Raw genomic sequence first — 24,827 nt, forward strand, 5'->3', positions numbered from 1 at the left:
TTTTTCGAGCATGGGTTCCTCTCAAGCGGATTGAAGCTTTCTAGAATTGCATGTGCATTTGTGCCACCGAGACCTTGATGTTATATTAGCGTTGATATCAAATGGAGGGGTTTCTTGTCATTACCAAAGCTGTTCACGCTTGCACGCCTCGGTTGACCTTGCGGTACAAATGGCCAGGGAGTTGCAGCCGTTGGGACTTGCAGATACTTATAGAAGGGTTCGATTGCTGGGTTCAGTTGATTGAAATGTAGGTTTGGAGGAATTACTCCATACTGTAAAGCTAAACTTGCTTTGATCACCCCAGCAATTCCAGCAGTGCCCTCAGTATGACCTACCACTGTCTTAATGGACCCCACAAAGAGCATATCATCGGGTGGAATATTATTTTCATGGCCAAAGAAAGCAGTTGCTACTGCTTCTGCTTCTTTCGGATCCCCTACAGCAGTGCCGGTGCCATGTGCTTCAAAATATTGGCATCTGTCCTCTTTCTTTGTCAAGTCAAGGCCGGCTCTCAGATAAGTGTCTCGGATCAAGGCCGCCTGAGAGGTTTCACTAGGCATAGTAATGCCTTGGGTTCGTCCATCTTGGCTTACGCCAGTCTCGCGAATGATACACTCGACATGGTCTCCATCTTCAATGGCATCGCACAGCCGCTTGAGGACGAGTGCACCTATCGCTTCACCGCGAGCGTAGCCGTCTGCTGCTGCATCCCACATTCGAGAACGACCGGAAGAAGACAGCATGTGAAGATTGCTTTCACTAATGTATGCTTCTATAAGTAGATCAGTACGAATCACCTAAGAAGAAGAAAATTGGGGGTTCATCTCACCGGGACCGAATATCAGATTTGCTCCAGCTGCTACTGCGGTGCGAGACTCATCGTCCCTCAAAGTTTGAACAGCTTGGTGAATTGCCACCATACTCGATGAGCAAGCCGTGTCAATAGTCATGGAAGGCCCGCGCCAGTCGAAGAAATAAGAGACTCTATTAGACATAATGGCCCGAGAAGTACCGGTGACTGCGTACGTAGGTAGCGAGTTCAGATCTCTGCGCATAATTTCCGAATAATCATCACACATCAACCCAACATATATTGCAGTGTTAGAGCCTTTGAGACTTTCTAATTCCATACCTGCGCTTTCGATTGCTTCAAAGACAGTTTCGAGTAGAAGTCTCTGCTGTGGATCCAGAGCCTCCGCCTCAGCTGGCTGAATATTAAAAAATTGACTATCAAAACGGCGGGGGTCTTCTTCCATGAAGTAAGATTCCTTAACATTTGTTGTACCAAAGTGAGAGCCATCTGGGTGGTAGAACGTATCGATGTTGAAACGATTTAGTGGAATCTTTTTGGCTAAGTCTCGAGGCTCTCGGAGCAAGTCCCATAGTTTGGATGGACTGTTTGCGCCGCCGGGAAAGCGGCAACCGGTTCCAATGATAGCAATGGGCTCATGCTTTTGAGGTGGCATATTGGTAAATTGTTGGATTTTTGGCTAAGACTTTCAGTTGCAAGTTCCCTATGAAGGTTGACTTTAAGTGAGTCTAGAAGTAAGAAAAGGAGTGAATGTTATAAGAGTCATGTCAAAACACCGGGAAGCTCCACCTCCTCGCCTTGCGTCTTATCTTTTCGCTGAGGCCGGTTTGAGGCTCGACACAGCTGCCTTGATAATAGGCACTTCGCGCGAGGCTCATCTTGCCCAATCAATAACGTAGGTGTGAAGGCTCGAACTACATGTTTTGTTGGTGTTGGCCATAAGCTGACGGAGCTACACCCATCCCACATGGTAGCTTTGCAAGGGTGTATTGTAGAAAGTCGACCTTGACGTGATGCGGCTTCGTATGTGTCTTGATCCATCGAGACCATACCAAATAGATCATCCTTTCAGCTGTCAGGCCGTTTTCAATTGAGAAGGTGGCGTATACACGTCGTCTATCTAGTGGGAATATAATTCCTAAATTAGTATATCCTTTAGTACGCCCTTTGCACCTGACCTGAAGCCCAAATGTTGGTAGTAAATGGTCTTATGCTAGGTATGCAGGTATATCTGAGCAATCCATGGTGATTATCAGCTAAATAATCTTCAGTACCGGTGGATGCTGTTAACTCGTACCGTGGTAATACTGCCTTCTCCAGCAACTAACCGCTAATCAAGTCCACGGAAAGTGTGATCGAAGCTTAGAGTTTTTGGAGTGGCATGTACGACTATAGGAGTTGACAACATTCAGTTTCCCACTGATCGTCTAGATATGATAGTATTAGATATCTCAAGTAGTTACTTTGTACTACTTTTCGCATCGGTGGCTTGTATGCAAGCACCGAATATAGAGTTTGTGTTCGAAATTGGCAGCAAAAAGAACTTCAATTGATCAGGTTAGACTTACCAATACAACAAGCTTTCCAATACCAACACGCAATTTGTCAATCCATTTGTATCTCGATCCCTGATGTTGCATTGCAGCTGATGCAATACGCATTGATCCTCGGGACATCCTAAAACAGTTTAGCCTTTGCTACATGCGGCTTATCTTTCTTGTTGTGGACAGATGCGGGACGGCTTGAAGAACGCTTCCAATAAACCAGAAATGCTCCTGAGGCATCAATAAAAATCGCCATGAGGTATTGTTTTGGGTACTACAGTCTATTTCGGTCAAAGAGACATTCTTGGGACTCTCAATCTGTCAGCATCAGCCCAATGTGTGTAAGAAAGAAGAGGATTGGGTGGACTCACTGGATAAGGCAAAAGCAAAGAAGAAATCATGGGAAAGGACGAGACAACCAAACTTCGGGATGCAATGAGAACTGAGAGCGGAAATAGAGGTTGAAATGCATGCATTACTTCATGACAGCCTGGCTCCTCTATGGTTGATTTCCACAACTTGTACAGAAAATTTGACTCGTGAATGCCCCTGAACACCTTTGCTTCATGATTCATCCCTCATTGTGACCACTCCGGAAAACCCACCCGACCGTCCAAAATACAATGCAACTTAGCAGCCGCTTACCAAAGTTGCAAACGACTTAACACTCGGCTCATCACTGCCTATTCCTCCCCTCAGGCAATATCCTGCTCAGACTTCTCAGAACCTCTTGCATTGGCAGGTCTCTTGTACCCGTCGCTTCCTTTTCCCTCTTATCCCTCTCTTCTAACCTTACGGCACTTATTGCCAATATCTTATTTGCAACTCTGCCAGCAGTTTGTTGGTACTGCTCCATCTTGTGCACACCATCGGCGAACTGGTCAACCTTGAATTCCAGTCCGGACTGTAACTCTTGTAGTTGTTTCGACACCCGAGTTCGTAAATCAAGAGCAGAAGCTGAAGAAACTGAAGCTAATATGGCAGCCTGTTCGGGATCGAGAAGTGACGCGTCTATTTGGGTGGGATCTATGTCGTCAGAATTGTCGGGGAAGAGAGGAGGGAGCGAGGGCGCAGGTTTCGCGAGAGCCTTCCATTGTTCTTTTTCTTCTCTTAATCTATGAAGTCGGGTCAGTATGCTGTTTGTTAACAGGAGATTAAGCTCGCCTACATTTTTATTCTTGCTTCTAAACCGACCAGGTTCTCTTCAAGCTCGATATTCCGTGGATTGGGCACCTTAATAACCTTTCTCGGCGCCGATTCTTCTCGCGTGAACCAATCCGAAAACTCTGATTTATTCGCAAAATCCTTAAGCAGGCCCTCTTTGATTGTTCGCGCTGTGAATATTAGCTTGACCTGTTTCGCCGAGGCTAGATGCAATTCTCACCTGCCTGCTCAGCCAGGTCATTAGCTTCCCCATGAGCTGGTTTCTCTCCCAAACATCTCTCCCCCGTCCAAGTCAACAGCTGCTTCATCCTCCTTGGCTCGCTCAGTCCGTCTGCTTCAATGTGTTTGTAAAATTCTGCGGAATTCACCTCTCGATGTGGTATTGCGCTATGGCCATTATCGATCAAAGAACTTGCTCTTCGCCCTCGAAGTCCCAAGCTGCTCCTTCGTGACCCAGTATTCTTCTTTCTCATCTCCTTGTTTCGATTAATGACAGGGGTGTCGCTAAATGGTAAAGAAATCACTGTAGACTTGCTTTCCATTGACTTGTCCATATTATCTGGCTCGTCGGCTGCTGCTGATCCAATTAAGTCTATGCCATCGTAGTCGTGAGTTTCTATTCGTGAGGCATTCATGCTACTCTCGGCATTTTGCCCCTTCCCCGCCGAAGAACGCGTGCTCTTCCCCTTCTTCGGATTGATGATGGTATCAGGCTCGACTTTCGGCGTCGAGAAACTCATTTTTCGTGTTCGTGACTTCTTCTCCGTCGGAATCGCCTCATCGTCGCGTTCCTTGGGTTTCCTACCCCTCTTTGCTGATTGTGGAGCAGGCGCGGGTACAAGTTCTGGGACAGCTGGTGCTGTCTTCGTTCGTTTGGATCCGCGTGTAAACACGAAGTCGCCATCTTCTTCATCGTATGCTATAGTCAAATGTCAGCTTTCCGGCGCGTGTGGACTCCGAGTTACGCTTCAGTATCCTTACCTGCAAGCCGCTTGCTGCGTCTCCGACTAATTGGCTGTTGACTCATGCTCAACGTTTCTAAAGGAACTCGCGTTCGTACGATGGTAGTCATTGATCACTCTATAGAATTGCGCATCTGTTTGCGTGGGGAAGTATATCGAGGTGGGTCGGTGTACGTCGCGGTCGCGGTCGGTCCTGGAAAGTCGGCGCGCCTGTTACAATTGCTTTCGTGTTAATTGATACTAGCTTCCTCGGGATGCTTGACGCAAGCAATGCGCTCCTAGAGTGAGGATTTTGGGGTTGTCGTCGCCTCAAGATACTTGAGTCTAACGATCGCCGAGGGACGGCAGTACAATTGTTTACATTCGGTGATGGAGCTAAGCCTCATTTGGTAATCACGTGCCACCCCCCCTCAATGGGAATGATTTTCAACTTTTGGGATCCTGCCCTCTCTTACATCTCACCGACTTCAGTGACGAGCAATACCGTAGCCTCGCATAGGCACTTGATACATTTGTCTTACATATGCCAATAATTGAAACCTTATTACTGATCAGGAAAGCTTTTCACGTCGTATCACACTGATATAATCATAAGTATCATACACATCTTCTATCGCCGGTCCCCGTCGGTCCCTCTTTTGACGAAATCCCTGTACCGCTGAAAGTTCCAGCTTCAAGCTTCAGCTTAGATACGTACAGCTAGATAAAGTTTTGTTGGCATTTGTATCCTGTGATCGTTATGCCCCGACCCCCAAGTGGTGTTTCTCATCTGAACTTTGATTCCGTCTTGGGACGTTCGTGATATCATTCCTGTGATAACTCTGGATGCAAATTTGTCCTGCCACGTCAGAAAGTTTTGATTCGGCAGGCTCATTTTATAACAATAATCCAAGATGGATTGCGATGCGAAGAAATCTTGGCTGCTTGATGTGGCGGCCGAGAAGTCGGCAGGGAATCCAGAGATTTTTTTACTCCGTATCAAAAGCTTCGTGTTCTCGGAATTGCGAAAATCCATCCTGAACGATGCTGGGGACAATTGGCGAAAAGCATCATATCTTAGCAAGATGATCCCTCCTTCATTCCCAGACAAATCGACGATTATTTTGGTATTTTCCGCGGCTTTAGTGCGTGAAATGAAAGTCTCGAGCAGGAATTCAGATTTGTTAGGAAAAGTTGGTTCAAAAGCATGATGATAAGTGCAGCTGTCTGAATATGCCGGGTTGTCATTAGGAAGTATCCTGATAGATGATGGTCTGTGCTGACAACTTCTGGATTTGGATACCTACGTATGGGGATTTGCCGTCGTTGAGACTGTGGCTCATGACAGCACAGGGACTTCCATCTCGTCGCCTAATTGAGGGCGCTCCAGCAATGCTAGCGAGAATCGAGAAAAATATAATACTGATTATCGTTTAAGAGAAAGCAAGTATGCATTTTACAGAAGGAGGAGAGGAAGAATATAAGGACTCCCGGAGGAAAAAGAATACGTACTGAAGCAGTGTTCATTTGATTTATTCAACCCGTGGCACGGTAGGTACAATCTAATTATTTCATCAAGATTTTGAATTCTAAACATATAATTAGCACTCATATGTCTGCCTAAGTTATGCCACGATCCCTACAATGTCAATCCCCAAGCCGCTTTTTGGAAGAAGCAAGTGAGGCTAAAATATTAACACTGCAATAAATGTAGCGTGCTTTGATTCCACGACGCCAGCATCGTAAACCTTCATTGGTCGTTTATTGTTATTTTCCCCAATATCATTCACTCAACAATGGCCGCGAGTTCCATAGTGTGGCCGCTGAATGTAATATGACGCCGAGTTAGTAGAGGAAGAAGTTAATTACCATCAAAGCCACGTGAGCAAGTTTCACAATATTTCGAGAATGCTTGCTAATTCTTTTCACAGTCGCAGTCAAGACGATAGTTAAGACGCCCTTTGACACACGTTTTTCTTGTTAGGAACAATCCGCAAACCTCGAGGAGGTATGTCACAATATTCAATGGCACGTGATGAGCTTCCCCTGAAAAGCCATGGTTCAGCGCTGGGCCACGCCGTAGCATCAGGGCCATTTGCGAGTCAGTACACTAGAATTGCCTGTTAGTCGTGATTTTTTTCGTTCTTGTCGTGTCAAGCCTTAATGGTGCAAGTGTCACTTTGGTCTTTCGTACCGAAGTCTAGCGCAAGTTTTGCCCATTATCGCAGCATCAGCAGTTGTTACAATTTTGCGGATGCATAAATAGATCGGCTCTAAAGTCTAGTGTGGGCTTCATAACCACACAATGATTTTCCATCTTTTGGTAAATCTTCATTCAATGTCTGGTACCGATTATAGCGCAGTCTTGGTTACTAGAATGAAGTCACTTGACCCGATTTGTTAACGCGCAATGCTCAGTCCAAATAGAATCATATTTTGAAATTGACTGAGCCATGGCTACTCAAAGCTCTTTCCTCTCGTGATTCACCCACACATACACCAACTTTACAACTCTTGGTTTTCATTTGCACCAGAGTGTCCTGCAACTCCAAAGACAATAACATCAAGCCTTTGAGACCCACAAGCCTTCACAGTCACCTCAACGTACAACAAACCTCAAGAACACCACCGACAATCATCTGGGCTGCCAATTTGATCTTTCAGACATCCAGCAATATGTCGTCGCTAGTCAATGAGTCTTGGTACCAACACCCAAGGAACAGCCGCTATAGCCGCTTTTCTACCAATAACAACCACTACGTCACATCTACCATAAAGTCCACCTACGGCCGACCACTCACCGCGGCTGAGCTCCTCCGACTCCATCCATGGGACGAAAGAGCACTCGAGGTGGAAGCACGAAGACTCTCGGGCCTGCCCGATGACCAAATCTGCTCCTGGGGCCACTCCGGAGCTGAGATCAAAAGCATTTTGGCCTTCGCGGTAGCTGAGCATGAAAAGTTATCTGTGCAGGAGCCACTTAGAGAAGAAGAGATTGCGCATACACCTAGACCTACTAAATATGCGGTTGATATAATAACAAAGAAAGAAAAGAAAGAAATACGCGCCATGTCTAAGTGGCAGTGGCCTTCTCCCGATACACCGACACGGAATATACCAGAGGAGCCAGTGTGCCCGCGCACCAAGCCAATGACGATGAATCCTCTTTTCGATCCAACGCTGATGCAGGGAGTAAAGCGACGGTACCCAAAACCATGGAAGAAGGCCTCTTTGTAAGTGAAAACAAGACCCACTTCCAGCTCAAGAGCACCGCCAGCGACCAACGGGAAGCCTTTCTCGGCTCAGAGCCCGAACTCTCACCTCGTGCAACCCAGCAAGGAGCACTGGTCGGACAAGCGACGCAGCCTCGGTCATCCACTTCGGGAAAGACACCTCAACTGCATGCCGTGAGTAGGTATTCACAGCCTGAGATCCCTCCAGCCAAAAACACCCGACATAGTCGACAACGAACGACAGATCTAGAATGCATTCGTGGCATTCCTTGTACGCCGGAAGAAGGACGTGGATGTTGAGGCCTCAGGCGGTGAAGGAAGGTACCTGGTAGTGATGGAGAAGTTCATCTTAAAAAGAGAACCTCAGTCTGGCGTACGAAGTCGTGTAGACGGAGCTTAGTGCGCAAGTGCATATGGCGGATTAGTGGGCTTCTGTATAACACGAATATGGCTCTCTTGTTTTGAGATCTAGAAGTAGATGTTGGTTACGGAAGGTTGGGAGCTGTTGCAGGAAGAGGCCATGTACCTACTTAGTTCCAGTTGCGAAGAAAAACCATTATTACAGAGCCTCAACTCGCTTAAGTCCTCGTAAAGCCTGAGGAGTCAAAATCCCCACCCCCTTAAAAACTACAGTGGGCGACTGGTGGACCCTTGGTCACCCCACATGCCAAAACCCGTGTTAGATCAACGGCTTCTGAAGAATTCGATGCTGGCCTGACACCGGCAAGCTCCCTACAGTGCATTCATGAACCAAAGTTACTTCCTTCACCAAACACCAAACACAAAAACCCTCGTATCATGAGAGCTTCTGGCTGAAACGTCCGTTCATCAATCATGAAATCCCACCTCGCCAACAAAATACAATCAATAACCAGACCCCCGCTCACAAAACAGACTGAGGTTGAAATCAAGCAAGGTGGCGAGTACGAGCGTACAGTAAGGGTTCAAACTTCAAAGGAATGGGAGGCTCAATCATGCCCCCAATGCCTCCACAGGAGCAGGGGCAGCGAAAACCGCCCCGTCCCGCAATTGAAGGAGTGACATACACGACCAGCCTCGTCCAACTGCTTCAACCTGAGTTACTTTCAGTTTCGCAGATATGACGCGTCTGAAGGAATGAGGATTTACAAAGTTACTTCTGAATATAGGCCTATGATTATCAAAGGTTATTTAGGGGGCAGATTTTGGAAATAAATACGCAGCAGCGTGCGCGGGGTGCAGTATGGTAGACTTGCTGATTTGACGGCATTTACGAGCCGTCTTTTCCTCGCAGATACGAATCACCGTATTTGGTTGAGGTGGGGGAAACTTCAGCTGAATCATAGCAAACCTGATCTAGGGAGATTAATCATGAAAGAATGAATCCAAAAACGAAAACAAATGTAGCTAAACTTGATTCTGTCACTACTTGGAGCAAACACGTACATCTTTTTACTCACCGCACAGTAATAGTCAAATAATACAAGGTAATAAAGGCAATTAATTCTTAGAGGAGTGATCCAATAGTGCCATCGCTAGACAGCCGTTGTGATTGAGAAGAGTAGCAAGCCAAAACAAAACGCCAGCTTCCATATTGTCCGTCGTAATGTGTGTTGGAAATAATTCTCATTAAAACAAGCAATGAACCTCCCCATACGATATCCTAACAAAGCAGCTCGCAGTCGAGCAATGTATCCAAAACCGCTGGTGCACTTTAAAGAACCGTCTTTTCATAGAGTATCATAGACGGCTATTGCGCTGGAGGGACACCCCACTGAGCTGACAACCAATTCCAAAAAGGGATTGGTTGCACGTTGACAAGTGGGTTGAGGTTCGGATTCTCAAAGTCGTACCTTCGTTGTTCGGTCGCAATCAACTCTTGAACTCGAGCCACTCTCGCGTAGTCTTGGTAATAGGTAGCGTGCTGAAGATGGGCAGCCAAGTCCCGAGGCTCTATGACATCCGTCGAGAACATTTGCACTGTACAAGTCAGCATATTATCCTTGAGGCTAAAGATATAGTTCTTACTTCCTCGAACAGCTGCGGCCCACTGCAAGATTTCAGTTACCGTCCTTCGCTCTCCGGACATCCTGAACTCTCCTGGCCAAGTTTGCAGACCTAGGTCAAGGGCTGCAATGACGAATCTCCCTACATCATAGACCGAAGTCAGACAGACGTAGACAGGCTGGCCAGACGTAGTGCGTTCGACTACCTCAGCAGTTCCATGGCGGGCGTTCATCAAGTACGAGCCTTCGTTCTGGATACCAGTCGATGTGCCGATATCAAGGGCAGCCATCCCACCGTTAGCAAACCGCTCGTAGAAGATACCACAGGAGAATATCGTAAAGTGCATTCGGTGACGAGGGTGGTTAGACCAGTTTCGAAGTCGATCAATTGTAGCTCGCTTCCCACGGTCCAGAGGGTCATTTCCAGTTCTTCGGGCAGGTGGTCCTTCAAATTCTGCTGGAACAAATCTGCGTACGCCAGAGTGGGCAGCAGCATCGATAAGGTTGATCTGAGGAACACCAGAGACGGTTGATAAGACAAGATCAATACCTCTCAGGGTAAAACGGAGGTCATCTTGGCTGTCATAGTCGACGACAGCGACCTGATATCCGTTCGAAACCAATGCAGGCTGGTCCTGGGTGGATAGTTAGTGTCTCCATATCTGTCGGGATGTCTTCTTCAGAGCTTACTTCTCGAGAAAGTATGATGAATTGATGGACCGTGTCATTGAGGTATTGAGCAAATATTTGGGCTAACCCACCAGAGCCTGCTATGGCTATTCTCATCATGTTGCCGGGAGAGTTCATCTCACGTTCGTAGCTGGTATATATCTAAATGAAATGGGTCTGTCGAAGGTATACGCTCCTTTTCAAAGCTTCGTTGGTCAACAGGAGCCGGGTATTCTTCATTCACAACATATACCATAAGGCAGAAGCATGGCGCCCTACTGAAAGAGGCAAATAATCTTCAATACTAATCAGGCAGTTAGTCATTTAGTGACGCAAGACTTCCGCTGTAATGTGAATGGGTAGACTGGGTCAGAAGTCCATGGCATGTTACAAAAGTTTTCCGGTTTTCCTACGCGGACGAATAACGGTAGGGTGGAGAAGTAAAGTTCTATGCTGAAGGAATTCATAGGATGCTGCTAACGGTAATATGATTAGAAAGGCCACTGGGATTCTAGGTTCGTGGCGAATCGGTTGCCGGATACCCTAGAAGCTGGTGCCATGCACGCAAGTGTGTCCCTGGACATAAATGAAAGACCGAAACCTCGACATGGTGCCTATTCTGAGGCTCTTTGGACCCATGATAGGAATGTGCTGACATTGTCACACCTACCCTTTAGAACCGCTCGAACAAATGGCAACAAGAAGCGATGAGAACTTCTGTACCTGCGTAGGATGTAACGTGAGTACATGATGTCCTAGCTTCACAAGCCTGAAACTTGAAATTTCTGCTATCATAACCGCTATTGACTACCCTCTGTTCGCACCAGAAGATAGCAGGTTGCTTGATCCCGCGGCAGGTGTAGTAGTAGCAGTATCACAGAGTTATGGATGGAGGAGCTCAAATGTTGACGTAAGTCTCTCGGGCAAAGCACTTCAACCTTGAAAACGAGTATGAAGGATAGGTACAATGCGATGCAGTATCACATTGTATTCCTCAATCGATGGCCTACTAGTCTTCCATGTAGCGTGGCAGCCTAGGGTTCATTTCTAATAGCATGTCAGTAGCGAACAAAAGCTCAGGATCATCAAGTTATACGGAGAATATTTTAGGCTACGCGGGGGTGACAGGATATAAGAACGCTGACAGAGGCTCTCATTCGCGTGTCCTATATTACCGGTATCTCAAAAGACGTGAGAGGGCAATAGAGACCCTCTGTAGAGAGTGGGCTAGCCCCTGGACCCCCTTAGAAACTGTCAGAGACGAAGGTGTATGGGTCACGATCCTAGCTAGTTCCCAGCTAGTCAAAGCGGGGATCCGTGGTCAAGCAGGTAAGGGCATTTCGGTATGCAAAATGGGTGACCGGTGAGACCCTCGAACAAACAAACCAATGAGAGGGCTGACGGTCACCAAGCTTAAACATGTCTGTAAGGAATTTAGATGGTCTAAGCCGGCAGCTCCGTAATCAGAGAAGCATGCTCAAGGTACTGTCTCCAGCCATATGCATAGGAGGAACGAAAACGTCCGATTCCGAAGAGTAACGTCTCTTTGGTGACCAGTAATCCGATCCTGTAGGGGCCGTTTGGGAATATGACGAGTGCTCGATATTTCCACGTCCATTTCAACGTCTTTTTACTGTACAACATCCTGTCAGTGGAATAGGGACTGGAGATATCCATTGACCGGGGATTGAGCTCAAGGGAATGATTGGAGAGAGAAAGTGGGAGATTTGTGACTCTAAGTGGGAATCAAGTTGACCGCCGTAAGGCTGAATGAGAACCACAATGCGCGCTACCTGCACCTGCATTTGCATCTGCATGCGAGGGCATGTCCGTACTGTACCGTATCAGGGACCCACGTTGGAGCCTAATCGTTGTCTGAGGACGCCGCGTTTGTGGACGTGCTCTCCCCTCCACACAAGGATGGATTGTTAGTTCAGTGCGGCTGAACCAGAAAGAAAGTAGGGACCAACAGGACCTACGATTTCATGCAGCTACGTGACGACATGGTGATCGGAAGCGTGACTTTGTGAGGCTCTATGATATCTGATGCCACCCATACCTATAAGTGAACAGTCGTACGATTGCAGGTTGGGAGAGTAAGCAAGTGGTTGGAAGAAGAAGGTGGTTTGAGGAAGGTTGTTGTCCCCAACCCAGAAGCCGCATTGTTGCCGAGAAGTCAGATCCGATCATGTGACCGTTGTCTGTCTCCGCAAAAGGGGCTGCTGTGGCCCCCAAATCTAAGTATGGTAATGGGTTCGCATGCAGATGGAATCCATTGTGTTCATCTTTCAGAAATCGCGACTATAACTGCTAGTCCAAAATGAGGTCTTTTTAGGAAGAGGAAAAGAGTAAAGGAAAATGAGACGGTTGAAGTGGTCGTAAAAAGGGGCTATTGGCAACAATGATTTGATTGCAGCCATCACCGACAACTACTATTGACTTTCTTAAGTGACTAGAACGTGATACCTTTAAGATGGACTCCATGAAGAAGATCGGAAAGCAAAAGCAAAAGCAGTTAACCTTTCAGGAGTGAAAACACACACTCAAAGACACTAACTCTAGATGTGACTCGCAACGATCAATTCACCAGACAATTCTCACCCTTTCATCAAATATTCACCCAAAAGCGAGAACAGAAGTCGACAAATCATAAAGACAAGCTAGGAGAGAGTGCGAGCAACAATAAACATCACCGAAGAAGAACAACTCCGTATCAGACCACAATACAGCAACAAGCAAAGGCAATCCGATACTCAAAGACACGTATGACCCCTGATCATCGAGATGGGAGCCTCTGCCGTCAAGGACGACTATCAACGACACCACTTGTCGATGAGTCCATCTCCACAGCCACCCCCCAAATACGGCCAATTCTCTTTGGAGCCTTGCGACACGCCACCACCGGAGAAGACCCCGACAACGAAGGACCTCAACTCAGCTCAGAGAGGATCTGCTTTTGCTAGAGAAGTCCACCGCCTGTACTCCGGTGGTATCACTCCAAGAAAAATTCGTGTTTCAGCAAGCCACCCTGTAGATACATCTAATGGTCGCTGGACGGGCACACTTCACGAAGTAGAAACCTCACATCAACAATCTGACGACCCGTTCATCGGTGGCTCCATTCCAACCTCCCCCCTTGGCGCCGAGATCACCGCTCGCAAATCACACAGCCGCGTACTTTCTAACGACTCCGAGGTCGAGATCGTCCGCTACCCAAGAAAACACTCCGTCAATACATCGCACAACAGAGGTATCGACACCCTGCAGCTCCAAGCTTCCAGCGGCAGTCTCCTCGGCTCAAAAGAGGTCTCGATCACTGATGTTAGTCCGGGCACTTACCATACGAACCACTTCTTACACGGCGAGCAGCTGGTGTTCAGCCACGTCAAAGTCAAGAAGCCCCGCTCAGCATCTCAGCCAGACAAGGAAAGCACCCGCAAGCGCAAGCGTAAGGTTCGCGACGAGTATCTAATCCCACTCGCTGGCCAAGTGATCGGTGATGATACGGGTAGGAAACTTGCTCTTAAGTTTCGCGAGGATGCGAATCGTTGGTGGAATATTGTCGTTAATCCTACTGGTCGATGGGTTGATTCTAGGACTTGGACGAATAGAGTGGGAGAAAATCGCGTATTGTTTTGAGTTTTGTTGGACGATGTTCTGTTTTACTTCGTTGGGTGGGACTGGAGGATTATTCCCGAATATTTCAAGATGTCTAGTTTTGCTTTTGCTGAAGGCAGTATGGAGGAGACTTGATTGCAGATGGTAAGGTGTAAACACCATCCAGGTTCTTCTGGACAAAAAGAATACAATATTCGTGTATCTTTCTTGGGGTTGCCCCCTCATTTTATGAGACTCCTGTTCATTTCTCAACCTAAGGTAAGGGCATCCGGCATTCGCGAGAGCGCTCCTACTTCTTTGAGTCAAAGGCACCGACCTACTATCTGACTGTTCTTCCATATCGGTGACACGCTACTTTTCGATATTCCGATGAAGCTCTCTTTTTCGCGGACTGTTTTCGCGTCAATACTATCATTTTTTCTTTCCAAGCGGATGTCTTCGATACGATGCATCATTCAGCCCAGATACCTATTATTCTCAAGTGAGAATACCAGAGAAGCTTGGGAGATACTCTCGATAAACGATCTTGTGTGAACAAGTCTCGCCGATACAAATAGTCCGAAACGATACAATTCTCCAGGTACAATCACATCTCCACGACTTCTAATCAAGGGTAAATTAATCATCAAGGCAGGCAGCTCTTATAGTACACACAAACCTATAGCTACGCCGCATCCCAGATCGCCTTACCACTCACCGCTCACCACATGCCCCAAACATCAAACAGCGCCGATTCCTGACCAGGCTTCCAGCTTAACTTCTGCACCTTAGTTTTTATGACTCAGCCCGGCCACTTCAAAAACTCCTTCTGGCATAGAAATGGCAAGTATTGTAAAGTGGCAGGGGAGCGCGCTGCGCAAGGCTGCCATGATCCTTCGGGTTCAACGAACCGAACCCCGAGTATCTAGGGATAGAATACTATGCAGCTGATGACTATAAGGCTGGTTCATACACTGTATTGTTTTGAAGACGTGTGCAAGGAATGTGGGCGTGAATGGAAAGTGGCAAGTTACTTCTTCTCTTGGATTGAGACTGGAGATGTGTTTTACAGGGTTTCGAATTTTGTATGTTGAATTTTTGAGGTAAACTTCAAGCTATTAGTTTAATCAATTTCTTGCACGCATATCCTTTTCCAGCGATCAAGAACATCTAAACCTCCAATCTAAGATTCCTTAAAAGCCCCCAATTCCATCTTCCCCTCCCTCAACCTCCACGCCCAAAGCGCATCAAACACCAAAATATCAAAGAAACTAAACACCAAGCTGCCCCCAAACACCAGACTATGATACGTCCACGCATCCCCCTTATCCAGATGCGCAACCTGGCACACAATGGTCCACGGAAGTACGTACAGCATGTTCGAAGCGAGGGATTGGTACAGATACCAGCGCGGTCGCGTCGCGAGCAGGATGGTGGAGAGCTGTGTGGACACGGCGTAGAAGATGTAACACCAGTCGATAGTTTGCCACATGTGTGCCGTGATTTTCGCTACGGTTTCGGAGTTGCTCAGGTAGTGTGCAAAGGGCTGGGCGCCGAGGAAGGAGAGGAGGAGGCTGATGGGGATTTCAATTAGCAAGGCGAGGCCGATGGATGTTAGAGCAGGGCGGATTATGACTCGTGTGTCTTTGAAAGGGATGGGTGGGGTGAGAGTTGCGTTTGCTTGTTCCCGCCGGTATTTTCCCCAGAGGTGTCCGATGAATGTTAGAGACGTGGCTTCCAGTGCTTGTACGGGGACCATGACTAGGCCCCAGCGGATGGTGTTGAAGACGCCCCAGGCGGTGGAGTAGTTCGATCCGAGGGAGACGATGCCGTGAACAAGCCACAGGTAAAGGGCATTGCGGACGGCGGATTCGGCGACTGTGAGGATTCCGGGGCGGGCTAGAACTCCGAGGGCGCGGAAGCTGGGGCGTGTGCTATGGTTGTCTTCGGGTGCGTGGGCAGAGTCAAGGAGTAGTACCCCTTTCCTAGTAGTGTAGAGGAAGAAGCAAAGGCCAGCTATGGAGGCTGTCATATTGCATGCGAGTTGAATAGCTCCCTGCATATTTACTGTAGGCGTGAAGCTTCCGACATGGAATCGTGATATGATGAGTAGATCGAGGATGATGTTGACTGCGAATTTACCACAGCTGATTACCAAGGGGACATCAGGTTGATCAAGGGCTCGAGTGGCTGTTGAGACCGCCACCTCGAGCGCAGAACTCAGAGCTGAGAAAGCGCCAATGCGAACATATGCGAGGCTCGTAGCCCGTACTTCTACAGGGACGAACCCTTTTGCAAGTGTTGACGCGGCCGCGACGAAAACGATGCTCATAATAAGCCCCAGCGCAGACTGGACAATGAGCAATGTGTAGGAGAGCTGGAGCAGCTGACGATATGAGCGCGAAGCTTTATCTCCAATGATTAACCATGAGGCTCGGGGTAAGCCTTCATTAAGGACTTCGGCAAAGACGCCTATGTAGGTGTAGACATCTGTGGTAACGACGCGGGAGGGTCGATGTTGGCTACCCAGAGTTTTGAAAGCGTTGAGTAGAGAGCTGGAAAGAAGAAAGCTGCCAGATTGAAGACCAGGGCCCCGGCGTATCTGCTGAGTGTGAGTTGCTGGTCCGGACTTTTGAGGGGAAGCGTACGTATTGCGAGAACAGATCGATCTTAGATCCTTCCATGTCCTTGGTGAGTTTCCAGTACTAGGGCTAGAACTGTTTGGCCGTGGATCTGAGCCAGGATTGGCATTCACTTCGTCGGATGGCACCATTCTGTAACGATAGCGAGGAGGCAACACCTCAGAGAACAGGGAGTTTAAATACATGTTCGGCTTCTTTCAATTGCCTTATCTGCATTCTGGAATATAGAATCGTTGACTGATGAATGATTGTGGCGTTACAGAAACCGTGCTGCGGGGAAGCGGGGGGTTTTCTGATTGGAGCAGAAAGAAAACGAACATGGTTTGTAGAAGCGGAAAGGTGTGCTTAACAAGCATATCCAATATTTCTTTATGTTTGTAGTTGAAGACAACGAATCCGGTACGTGCTTCAGCGGGAACAGCTGTAAAGAGATAAAAGTGCGAAACGGCAGGTCAAAAAGGGGGGGAGCTGCATCATGAAAGATACGAAAAATGACTATATTCCAAGCCTTGTTTTGCCTCATTCTCACATTCTGCTCTCTCCAAGACAGCATTCACTTGGAGACTCCACGGCATTCTCCTTATCCACGTAATTTTCCTTATAGCAAATGCTTCGACTTACGCTCGTCATATCGCATCTTCCTCACCGAGCCTCACAAACTCAGCAAAGAAGTAGTCTTCAAACAACTTCTTTCAACTTCTTCAGCACGTGCATATTAGGAACGACAACCTCAGCGCGTTCATCAAAGTCCAAAAGGCCAGAACCATGATTACTATCATGGATTGTGAGAGATTGTGTAGACATCTTTAGTATCGAATGATACTGTCTTATTGGGCTGGAATAGGCAACCCAAAAAGCTATAAATGGAAGTTAATGGTTGTAGAGCAGACGGATACAAATAAAGTCTTATGCTTGGGTGTAGTGGTAAATGCCTTTCTCAACAATCCATTCCTTCACCAGAGGGGTGCCTCATCTGTCACGTAATCAATATAGAGCCCCCAAGCACCCCGCTGATCCGCAGAGAAAAGCATCAATGGCCACGAAAAGCCGCCAAACGAAACAAGGAAAGTGTAACTAAAGACCGATTTTTATTTGTGAAGTAAACTGTACGACACTGTATCGCTATATGCGTTATCGGTGGAATTCAGGTACCTAGGTATCAAGCAACACTTGCCTTTATCTCTAGTCGCAATGTTTCCGGGATCTTTACAACATAGAAACCCCGGCTCACTAAATATTGTCGCATCATATAGAGTGCTTGCAATGTAGGAAGACGTTGGGCAGTAGAAAATTGCACTCGGAGAAATAGCAGAAAGGCAGACCTCGTGACTAAAGAGGACGACACGTGATCAACCACAGGTTTATTTGGCAAGAACCATTGGCTTTCTGGTCTCATGTTCTGCGAAGCATGAAGTCGGTAGAAGAGGAAGCCTCTTGCCCGGTAAGCAAAGTTTGAAGGAGCCACTAGAGAAGGAAGAAGAGGGAGACAGAGGTACAAGGTTAGATATCAGAGGTCTCTACTTAGACAACAACAAACACCAAACAGAGTCGACAGACCCGTAACAGACCTATAGTATCGCGACTCACCACTTGATGCTAAGGTAAGCAAATATAGATTGAGGCTTTTGAAATCTTCAGCGCACCGGCCCGCCGTCCGGTACATAAACACAAGGCAGTGCAGTGCTTAGAGAAGAGTGGGTAAGCATCTGGAAGACATGCCATGCCTGTGATACAACCCTGGAAAGAGCTATAAGAGGCTACCTAGATACGCCAATGTACCACTGCCCCCATTGTAAGAATAGGCTAAATGGAGAGGATGGAAGTTGTGTCGCCCGAAACGGCATGCACACGTGATGTCCTTCACTCGCTTGTACAGTACTCGAGTAAGCGCCGAGTGAAATAGCTACGAAGCGCGAAGACGACATCCAATCATCTCCCCTCTATCTGCAGTCTTTAAATAGTGCCAAACACCATGACAGCGCCTACACACATGAACTGATCCGGTCTGACCACAACAGCACGCGAAAAGACATCCCTTCGAGGCTCATCCTCTAGGGAAACGCACCTCGATTGTTAACAATGACGTGGGATCCCTTCTATGACCGTCTACTCTGGGTTGAGGCGTTCTCTATTGGCGCTGGAAATAGCCCCCCAGCTGCAAGGCAGGAGACGAGCCCATTTATAGGCCGGCGTCAAGCTGACTATCTGACTACCTATTCGACTATCTAAACTTTGGTATTGCACCGACCATCGCGGGGTTCATTTGTACTGTATCATCTCTTCGTTACCGCCAGCTTGTATCATCATCTTTCTCATTTTCCCATCTCATTTTCCTTTCTCTCTCCTTTCTCCGCTTTCTATCTGCATTTCCATCTTCATTTCCTTGTGTTTACGGACTGAGAATGGGTTGTCGATTGCGAGGCATTTATTTACTACAATTTTAATAATGTATGGGACGCTGGTCGATCCTGAGACTCTAATATTTTCTTCAAGGTCAGTCCAATCCTTCTCATGTCTGCAATGGTGCCGCCTGGGGGTGTTGGGGTCGATGTATGCAGCCCAATGCGTGAAACGGTACAACATGTACAGCCACTTCAGCAGATCAACACTGCCTTCTGAACATACTCCCTTATGGCACAGAAGATGGGACTCGAAGAACAAATAAGAAATGCTAACAACTCCTTCCAACAGCTCCCATGAGGATGGCACGATGCTGGCCAAGCCGAATCCTATTGATATACGCATATTCAACACTCACCAACGCGTCGACTTTCCTCTCATCAGAGCTGACGAATTTCATTCCCGAATGTGCTCAACTCTGCTTCATATCATTCCTAGAAGCCAACTTTCCTATTTCAACTTGTTCTTCGATACCCACTTTAGACTGCCTATGTTCCCACAATAGCACAACTGGATATACGGTTGGGGAGGGAGCCGTACAATGTATAATGACGGAGGACAAGTTTGCGTTCTGCAGTGGGGCAGACGCAACAAGTAAGTGCTTCCACTGGAGAAATCTGAGGAGTTCCTGACTGTTCCTATAGATGCGGTTGTGCAGGATGCCTATGCTATGTGTAATAGCCAAGACGATGCACTACCTAATACACACGCAACGATTGTTGGAACATTAGTTCAACAAAGTTCAATGCCCAGCGTTTTTTTAGTGAGTCCAGCGACTACTACCGCTGTACTCATCTCTACATTTTCTACCTCAACTCAGCCAACGAGCACTTCGATCGCTTCGATTAGTACTAGCATTTCAACAAGTTCCAGCAGCTCAGACAGCACTACCAGCTCAGACAGCACTACTAGCTCAGATAGTACAACCATCTCTACTACAACCAGCTTAATAAATCCAGCTTCTTCGTCGAGTAATTCAGTCACCGCATCAGAGTCTCCCACCCTCTTTCCAATAGCTTCCAAGCCATTACCAGTGGCTTCAGCTTCAGCTTCGGCTTCGACTTCAGCGACTCCTGCTCCGGCACCAACCTTGACAAAAGCTCAAGTTATTGGGATTACAGTGGCATCCGTATCAGTTGGTGCACTTGGTATTGGACTCCTCCTTATGCTCGCATGCTGGAAGCGGAGAAAAGCGAGAAGAGAACGAGACAGCGACTTTTTACCTTTCCAGTCTGCTCCTAATTACATCAGCTATTCAAATTATACAAAATCTACAAAGTCGAGCAAGAAGTTTGGGTTCAGTCCTTTCAGACCAGCAGGGAGAAAAGAAATTGGGCCAGGGGGGACATCCAATGGAGTGGCAGCAAAGATCCCACCTCGAGTGCCCCAACGACTTGATACTCAAAGCCCGAATATGTTCTCGCGGAGGAGTCTTAAGCCTGATAATATTGGACTTGCCATCTCGCCAGAAAATCAGAGACAGAGACAAAGAACTTCAAAACTTCTTCCCGAAAGGCCGATGTTGAGATTGCAGACGCCTCCACGGACAGCTAATAATCCAGGCGTTGGGCCTTCGGACCTGTCACTTTCTCAACCTGCTACGGCTCCGGCTCCGGCTCCAGCTCCAAGGCAAAGTACAACTACTCAATTTGAAGAGGACGAAGAGGACCCCACAATAGGTGGAGCACGAGATACTTGGGGACAAGCGGATACGGACGAGCGACTAGAAACCGCAATTGGCAATTGGCAAACTGTTAGAAACGTAAATCCAAATCCCCCACCAGCAGCGTTCTTTATAACAGGCGGAGACGGCAACCACTGGCGTCAGGCCAGGGACTCGAGCAGTAACCCAAATGTACCAGAGTACTATGTGAAGCCTCTAAACATCCAACGAGGCGTAGGTTCGTTCTCGCAACCGCGACGACCAGACGAGTATCCTCCGCCCAGACAACAAAGTTCGGCTCCACTCGACGCATTCCCGGCTCCCCCACGTTCTAACCAATATCCCCCAAAACTACAAATTCCAACAGGCCCAAATACAGCTACTTCCTCCGTATACTCGACACGCACATCGTCACTTCCAGCCGGAGCGCCCTCTCCCATCTCCCGCCAACAGAAGAAATATAAACAAGTTGGCCCCTACGACGGGCACAAATCCTCCGGCTCAATGACATCCTTCGAGTCCAACGACAGCATGTTGAACACACCAACGCCAAAAACTCCCCGCACAGCTGACAATCCACTCTCGCCCGTTGCAGAATTAGAGAGCCCCACTCAAGGCCGGAGTCCAGTGTCTTATCCCAAGATCCCTAAACTGGGACGACTACCAGAAAGCACGATCCGCATGGTTCCACCTCCACCCCAGCCGGACTTCGGTTCCGTTATGGCGAAACCCAACCAGCCCTGGCGAGCTGCTGAACTTGAGGCCGCACGACGGAGACGAGAAGAGCAGCTAGAGATTCAACGAGAAGCTATGTATGAAATGCAATCACAAGCTCAAGAGCAAGCGCAACGGCCACACGTAGGATTGCAGTATCAAGAGCCACAGCACCAAGAACGCAGAAAATCCCTAATAGAGCTCCAACTTCCCCTCCAAGGCCCCCACCTCCAATACCCCGAACGAACCTCCTCGCGCTCCCGCCACAACGCTGCCATCTTACCCTCGTCTTCAGGCCTTAACACCCTTCCCTCGCAGCACCGACATCTTCAATCCCAATCCCCAGTCCCACGCGCACCCGGCTTCGGCTTACCAGTTGGCCCACGCCCGAAACGCCTTCCCGGACCCGGGCAACAGCCCGTCAACACACAGCCCCCAATCACCTTCACGCGCAGCAGCAGCGCGCTATCGCACATCAGCGAAGGAAGTAGCAACACCAGTAACGTGTCCCTGCTTGTGAAGAGGCGCGGGGAGCAGAAAGCGGCAACCTTAACATTGAACGATGCGAGTACGAGTAGTAGCGGTGGTAGCAAAGGGAACAAGTGGCGGGTCTTGAAGGAAGGGGATATAGAAGCTGCCAAGAGCCCGGGGTGGCGGCCTATGCTTTCGAGCCAGTACCATCATAATAATCAGGGTAGTGTGAATGTGAATGCAGGGCACGAGAGAGATGTATATGGGGAGCGCACGAGGGTTTGGGAGAGCATGGAGCCGGTGGAGTTACCGGGGACACCGGGGTGGGTTCCTAGATTGACGCCGACGCGGAGGGGGGATGAGCTGTTTATTAGCGTGCAGTGATCGACCCCGATGCTCTTGTCCTCTTATACTTTACAGTACTTGGTTAACTCTCTTTTGTTGGATGGATTCATATATACCCAGGGAGGCCTTGCTAGTTTCGTTTCTTGTATAACATCTTGTAGCAGAGCAAAGGAAAGCAGAGAAGCAGAATATGAAGCGATGGGATATGAAGGAGGGTCTTGCATTTCTAGGCGTTTTATACTTCGCTTTTGGCATATGCCGGCGTTTTGAGGGGCTGTTTCTTTAAAATCGGGAGATTTTGTAATATTTAGTGGCATATACTATACTCAGCATGTTTGCATCAAAAATGAGACATATAGACATTACTTGGCAGCTCTCGGTCGAGGTGAACACTTAGGAGACATATGTGCTTCATTCATTTCATTGGTATCTGTCTAAAATGCCTCGAGCTTCCTCTCATGCCTGCCAGCTCAAATAATCCCTCTCCAGTCCGATGCTACGCTAAACAGCCAACCTCCGCGAGTATCCCAGTGATCTTTGAATCCCTCCACCTCATGGCCCTCATCTCTATCGTGTCAATGCAAACGCCCGCTTTTGTCGAAAGATGAGAGAAATTGAAAATGAATCGTCATAAGCTGTCTTATAACCACCACTCAGGCCTGTAAATTCGTACCCGCACGACTTGACTTGGTCACATTCTTGATGATATTTTCGGTCTCGTCCCAGTCATCGGTTGGCAATCGGATCAAGTCGATTTGATAGTAGAGTGCGATCTTGTTCAATGCATTGAAGCTCTTCTTGTCGAACACGAAACTAATACTGACACCAACGCGTCCGAATCTCCCCGTACGACCGATACGGTGAAGGTATGTCTCGGCATCAGGCTCATCATCATTTCGGCCCTTCATTGGTACATCGTAGTTAATCACCATGTTGACGGATTGGACATCGATACCGCGTGCAAGGACATTGGTCGTGATGAGAACCTTGATTTTGCCTGTTCGGAACTCTTCAAGAATGCGGTCACGTTCTGCGCCTTCGAAGGCACCATGAACGGCGACTACATGATGGCCCTCTTTGGTCAATCGGTCTGCGATGGCATCTGCAGTATTCCTGCGCTATTAAATGGTCAGTACGGGAAACGTTTTGGTCATACTGGAATCTTACCTTTACAAAAATAATCGAAGATCCCACCGTCATGGCACCGTACAATTGCGAGAGGAAATTGTATTTGCCCTCGTCACCAGAGCAGTCCATATACATCTGGGAGATACCTTTGACCGTAAGCTCATCTCTCCTCAATTTGATGGTGTTGGCGTTTGGAGAGAATATCTGTGCATATTGCATGACGGCATCGGGGAAGGTAGCAGAGAATAACAAGGTCTGTTGGACGCCGGGGAGCATTCTAGATCACGGTTAGCATGTTTACCTGAGAGTTTGTGAGAGGCCAACCCTTTGACACGAGAGCACTGATCACCAAGGCCTTGCTGATCCAACATGCTATCTGCTTCGTCTAAGCACAAGACCTTCATTTGCGACGCATCGAATTGTCGGCGCTTGATAAGATCCATAACGGTACCAGGGGTTCCAACAACGATGGATGCTTGGATTTTAGCACCCCGTTCAACAGCACCAGGAACTGCAGCTTGGATCTTGAGGCCTTCTACGAATTGGCCGATGCTTCGAATCACACCCTCAATTTGGCGGGCAAGCTCCCGACTCGGTGCCAGTACAAGCGCCTGAGGTTGAGTCGGCTTTGACAAGTCGATGCGAGATAGTATTGTAATTACGAAGGCAGCAGTCTTTCCAGTGCCTGACTGGGATTGTGCAATCATGTTCGTGGGTGGGTTCAACAAGAGATAGGGGAGGGCCTTTTCCTGAATTTTTGATGGCTTCTTAAAGTTCATTCCGTAGAGTCCCTTCAATATCTCCTCCGAGCTACAAGATAGATCAGGGATAGATCTAAGTAAAAGCGAAGAGAAAAAACTCACATTCCCAGCTCCTCGAATGCAGTGATCGAGTACAATGGCGAGTTAACATCACCTTGGATGTCGCTCAGCTTCACTTCGACCTCGTACCGTCCATCTTGGAGACCAGAACCATTAAGATGCTCGACTTGTCCATCAGCCTGCGCAGCGGCCAGGCTGCTTTCACCTTCCTTGGACTCGGCGGTGGGAGAAGCAACCTCGTCTGACCATTTTGACGACGTGGCTGGGGTTTCGTCTGCAACAGCTGGTGAGGTTGGCTTGGTAATACGATCTGCTAGGGAGGCAGGGGCGGATTCTTCGGCCATGTTGGCTTTATGTAGTGGTGAGATTGGGATGTATTTGGGATTGTAAGATGCGAGATCGAAGCTGAAGGGGGTAGCTGGAGGAGGTTGGAGGTGATATGATTGAATATGATGCGCCTAAAATGCGACAAGTCGTCCTGCTTCAGTTCAGATGGAGAGCCGCAGAGAGAAATTGAACCAAGGGCACAAGAGATTGATGCTGCATGAATTATGTGTAGGAAAAGACGCAAGCAGAAGGTGGAGGAGGAGTGGAATGAGGGATGTGATATTCTGAAAGAGTTTCAACAGCTTCAAGATTTGTTTTGGGGAACGCGGGGTCTAGAATTTAGTGGGTCGGTCACGTGGGAAATGCCCCTCG

General features: G+C 47.9%; 5 protein-coding genes across 5 annotated transcripts; all 5 read right to left on the bottom strand.

Moving 5' to 3' along the window:
- Positions 1-80: 80 nt before the first annotated feature.
- On the bottom strand, positions 81-1,466 carry ccsA_1 (Polyketide synthase-nonribosomal peptide synthetase; the record flags this gene model as incomplete). The annotated part of the gene is made up of 2 exons (XM_031150883.1): positions 81-772; positions 830-1,466. 2 exons carry the CDS (start codon positions 1,464-1,466, stop codon positions 81-83), a joined length of 1,329 nt encoding a protein of 442 aa, XP_031004072.1.
- Positions 1,467-3,031: 1,565 nt separating this feature from the next.
- Positions 3,032-4,591, bottom strand: mis13 (Kinetochore protein; the record flags this gene model as incomplete). Its single annotated transcript, XM_031150884.1, has 4 exons — positions 3,032-3,470; positions 3,524-3,689; positions 3,740-4,438; positions 4,501-4,591. 4 exons carry the CDS (start codon positions 4,589-4,591, stop codon positions 3,032-3,034), a joined length of 1,395 nt encoding a protein of 464 aa, XP_031004073.1.
- Positions 4,592-9,422: 4,831 nt separating this feature from the next.
- Positions 9,423-10,467, bottom strand: swnR_1 (Oxidoreductase; the record flags this gene model as incomplete). Its single annotated transcript, XM_031150885.1, has 2 exons — positions 9,423-10,313; positions 10,369-10,467. 2 exons carry the CDS (start codon positions 10,465-10,467, stop codon positions 9,423-9,425), a joined length of 990 nt encoding a protein of 329 aa, XP_031004070.1.
- Positions 10,468-15,127: 4,660 nt separating this feature from the next.
- LHYA1_G005945 (uncharacterized protein) lies at positions 15,128-16,717 on the bottom strand (the record flags this gene model as incomplete). The annotated part of the gene is made up of 1 exon (XM_031150886.1): positions 15,128-16,717. The coding sequence occupies one exon, from the start codon at positions 16,715-16,717 to the stop codon at positions 15,128-15,130; it is 1,590 nt and encodes a 529-aa protein (XP_031004071.1).
- A 6,115-nt stretch (positions 16,718-22,832) lies between these two features.
- Positions 22,833-24,472, bottom strand: dbp5 (ATP-dependent RNA helicase; the record flags this gene model as incomplete). Its single annotated transcript, XM_031150887.1, has 4 exons — positions 22,833-23,297; positions 23,347-23,584; positions 23,632-24,117; positions 24,171-24,472. 4 exons carry the CDS (start codon positions 24,470-24,472, stop codon positions 22,833-22,835), a joined length of 1,491 nt encoding a protein of 496 aa, XP_031004068.1.
- Between the last annotated feature and the right edge of the window lie 355 nt (positions 24,473-24,827).

This window comes from Lachnellula hyalina (assembly GCF_007821495.1).
Source record: "Lachnellula hyalina strain CBS 185.66 chromosome Unknown contig00100, whole genome shotgun sequence".
NCBI classification, from domain to species: Eukaryota; Fungi; Ascomycota; class Leotiomycetes; order Helotiales; family Lachnaceae; genus Lachnellula; species Lachnellula hyalina.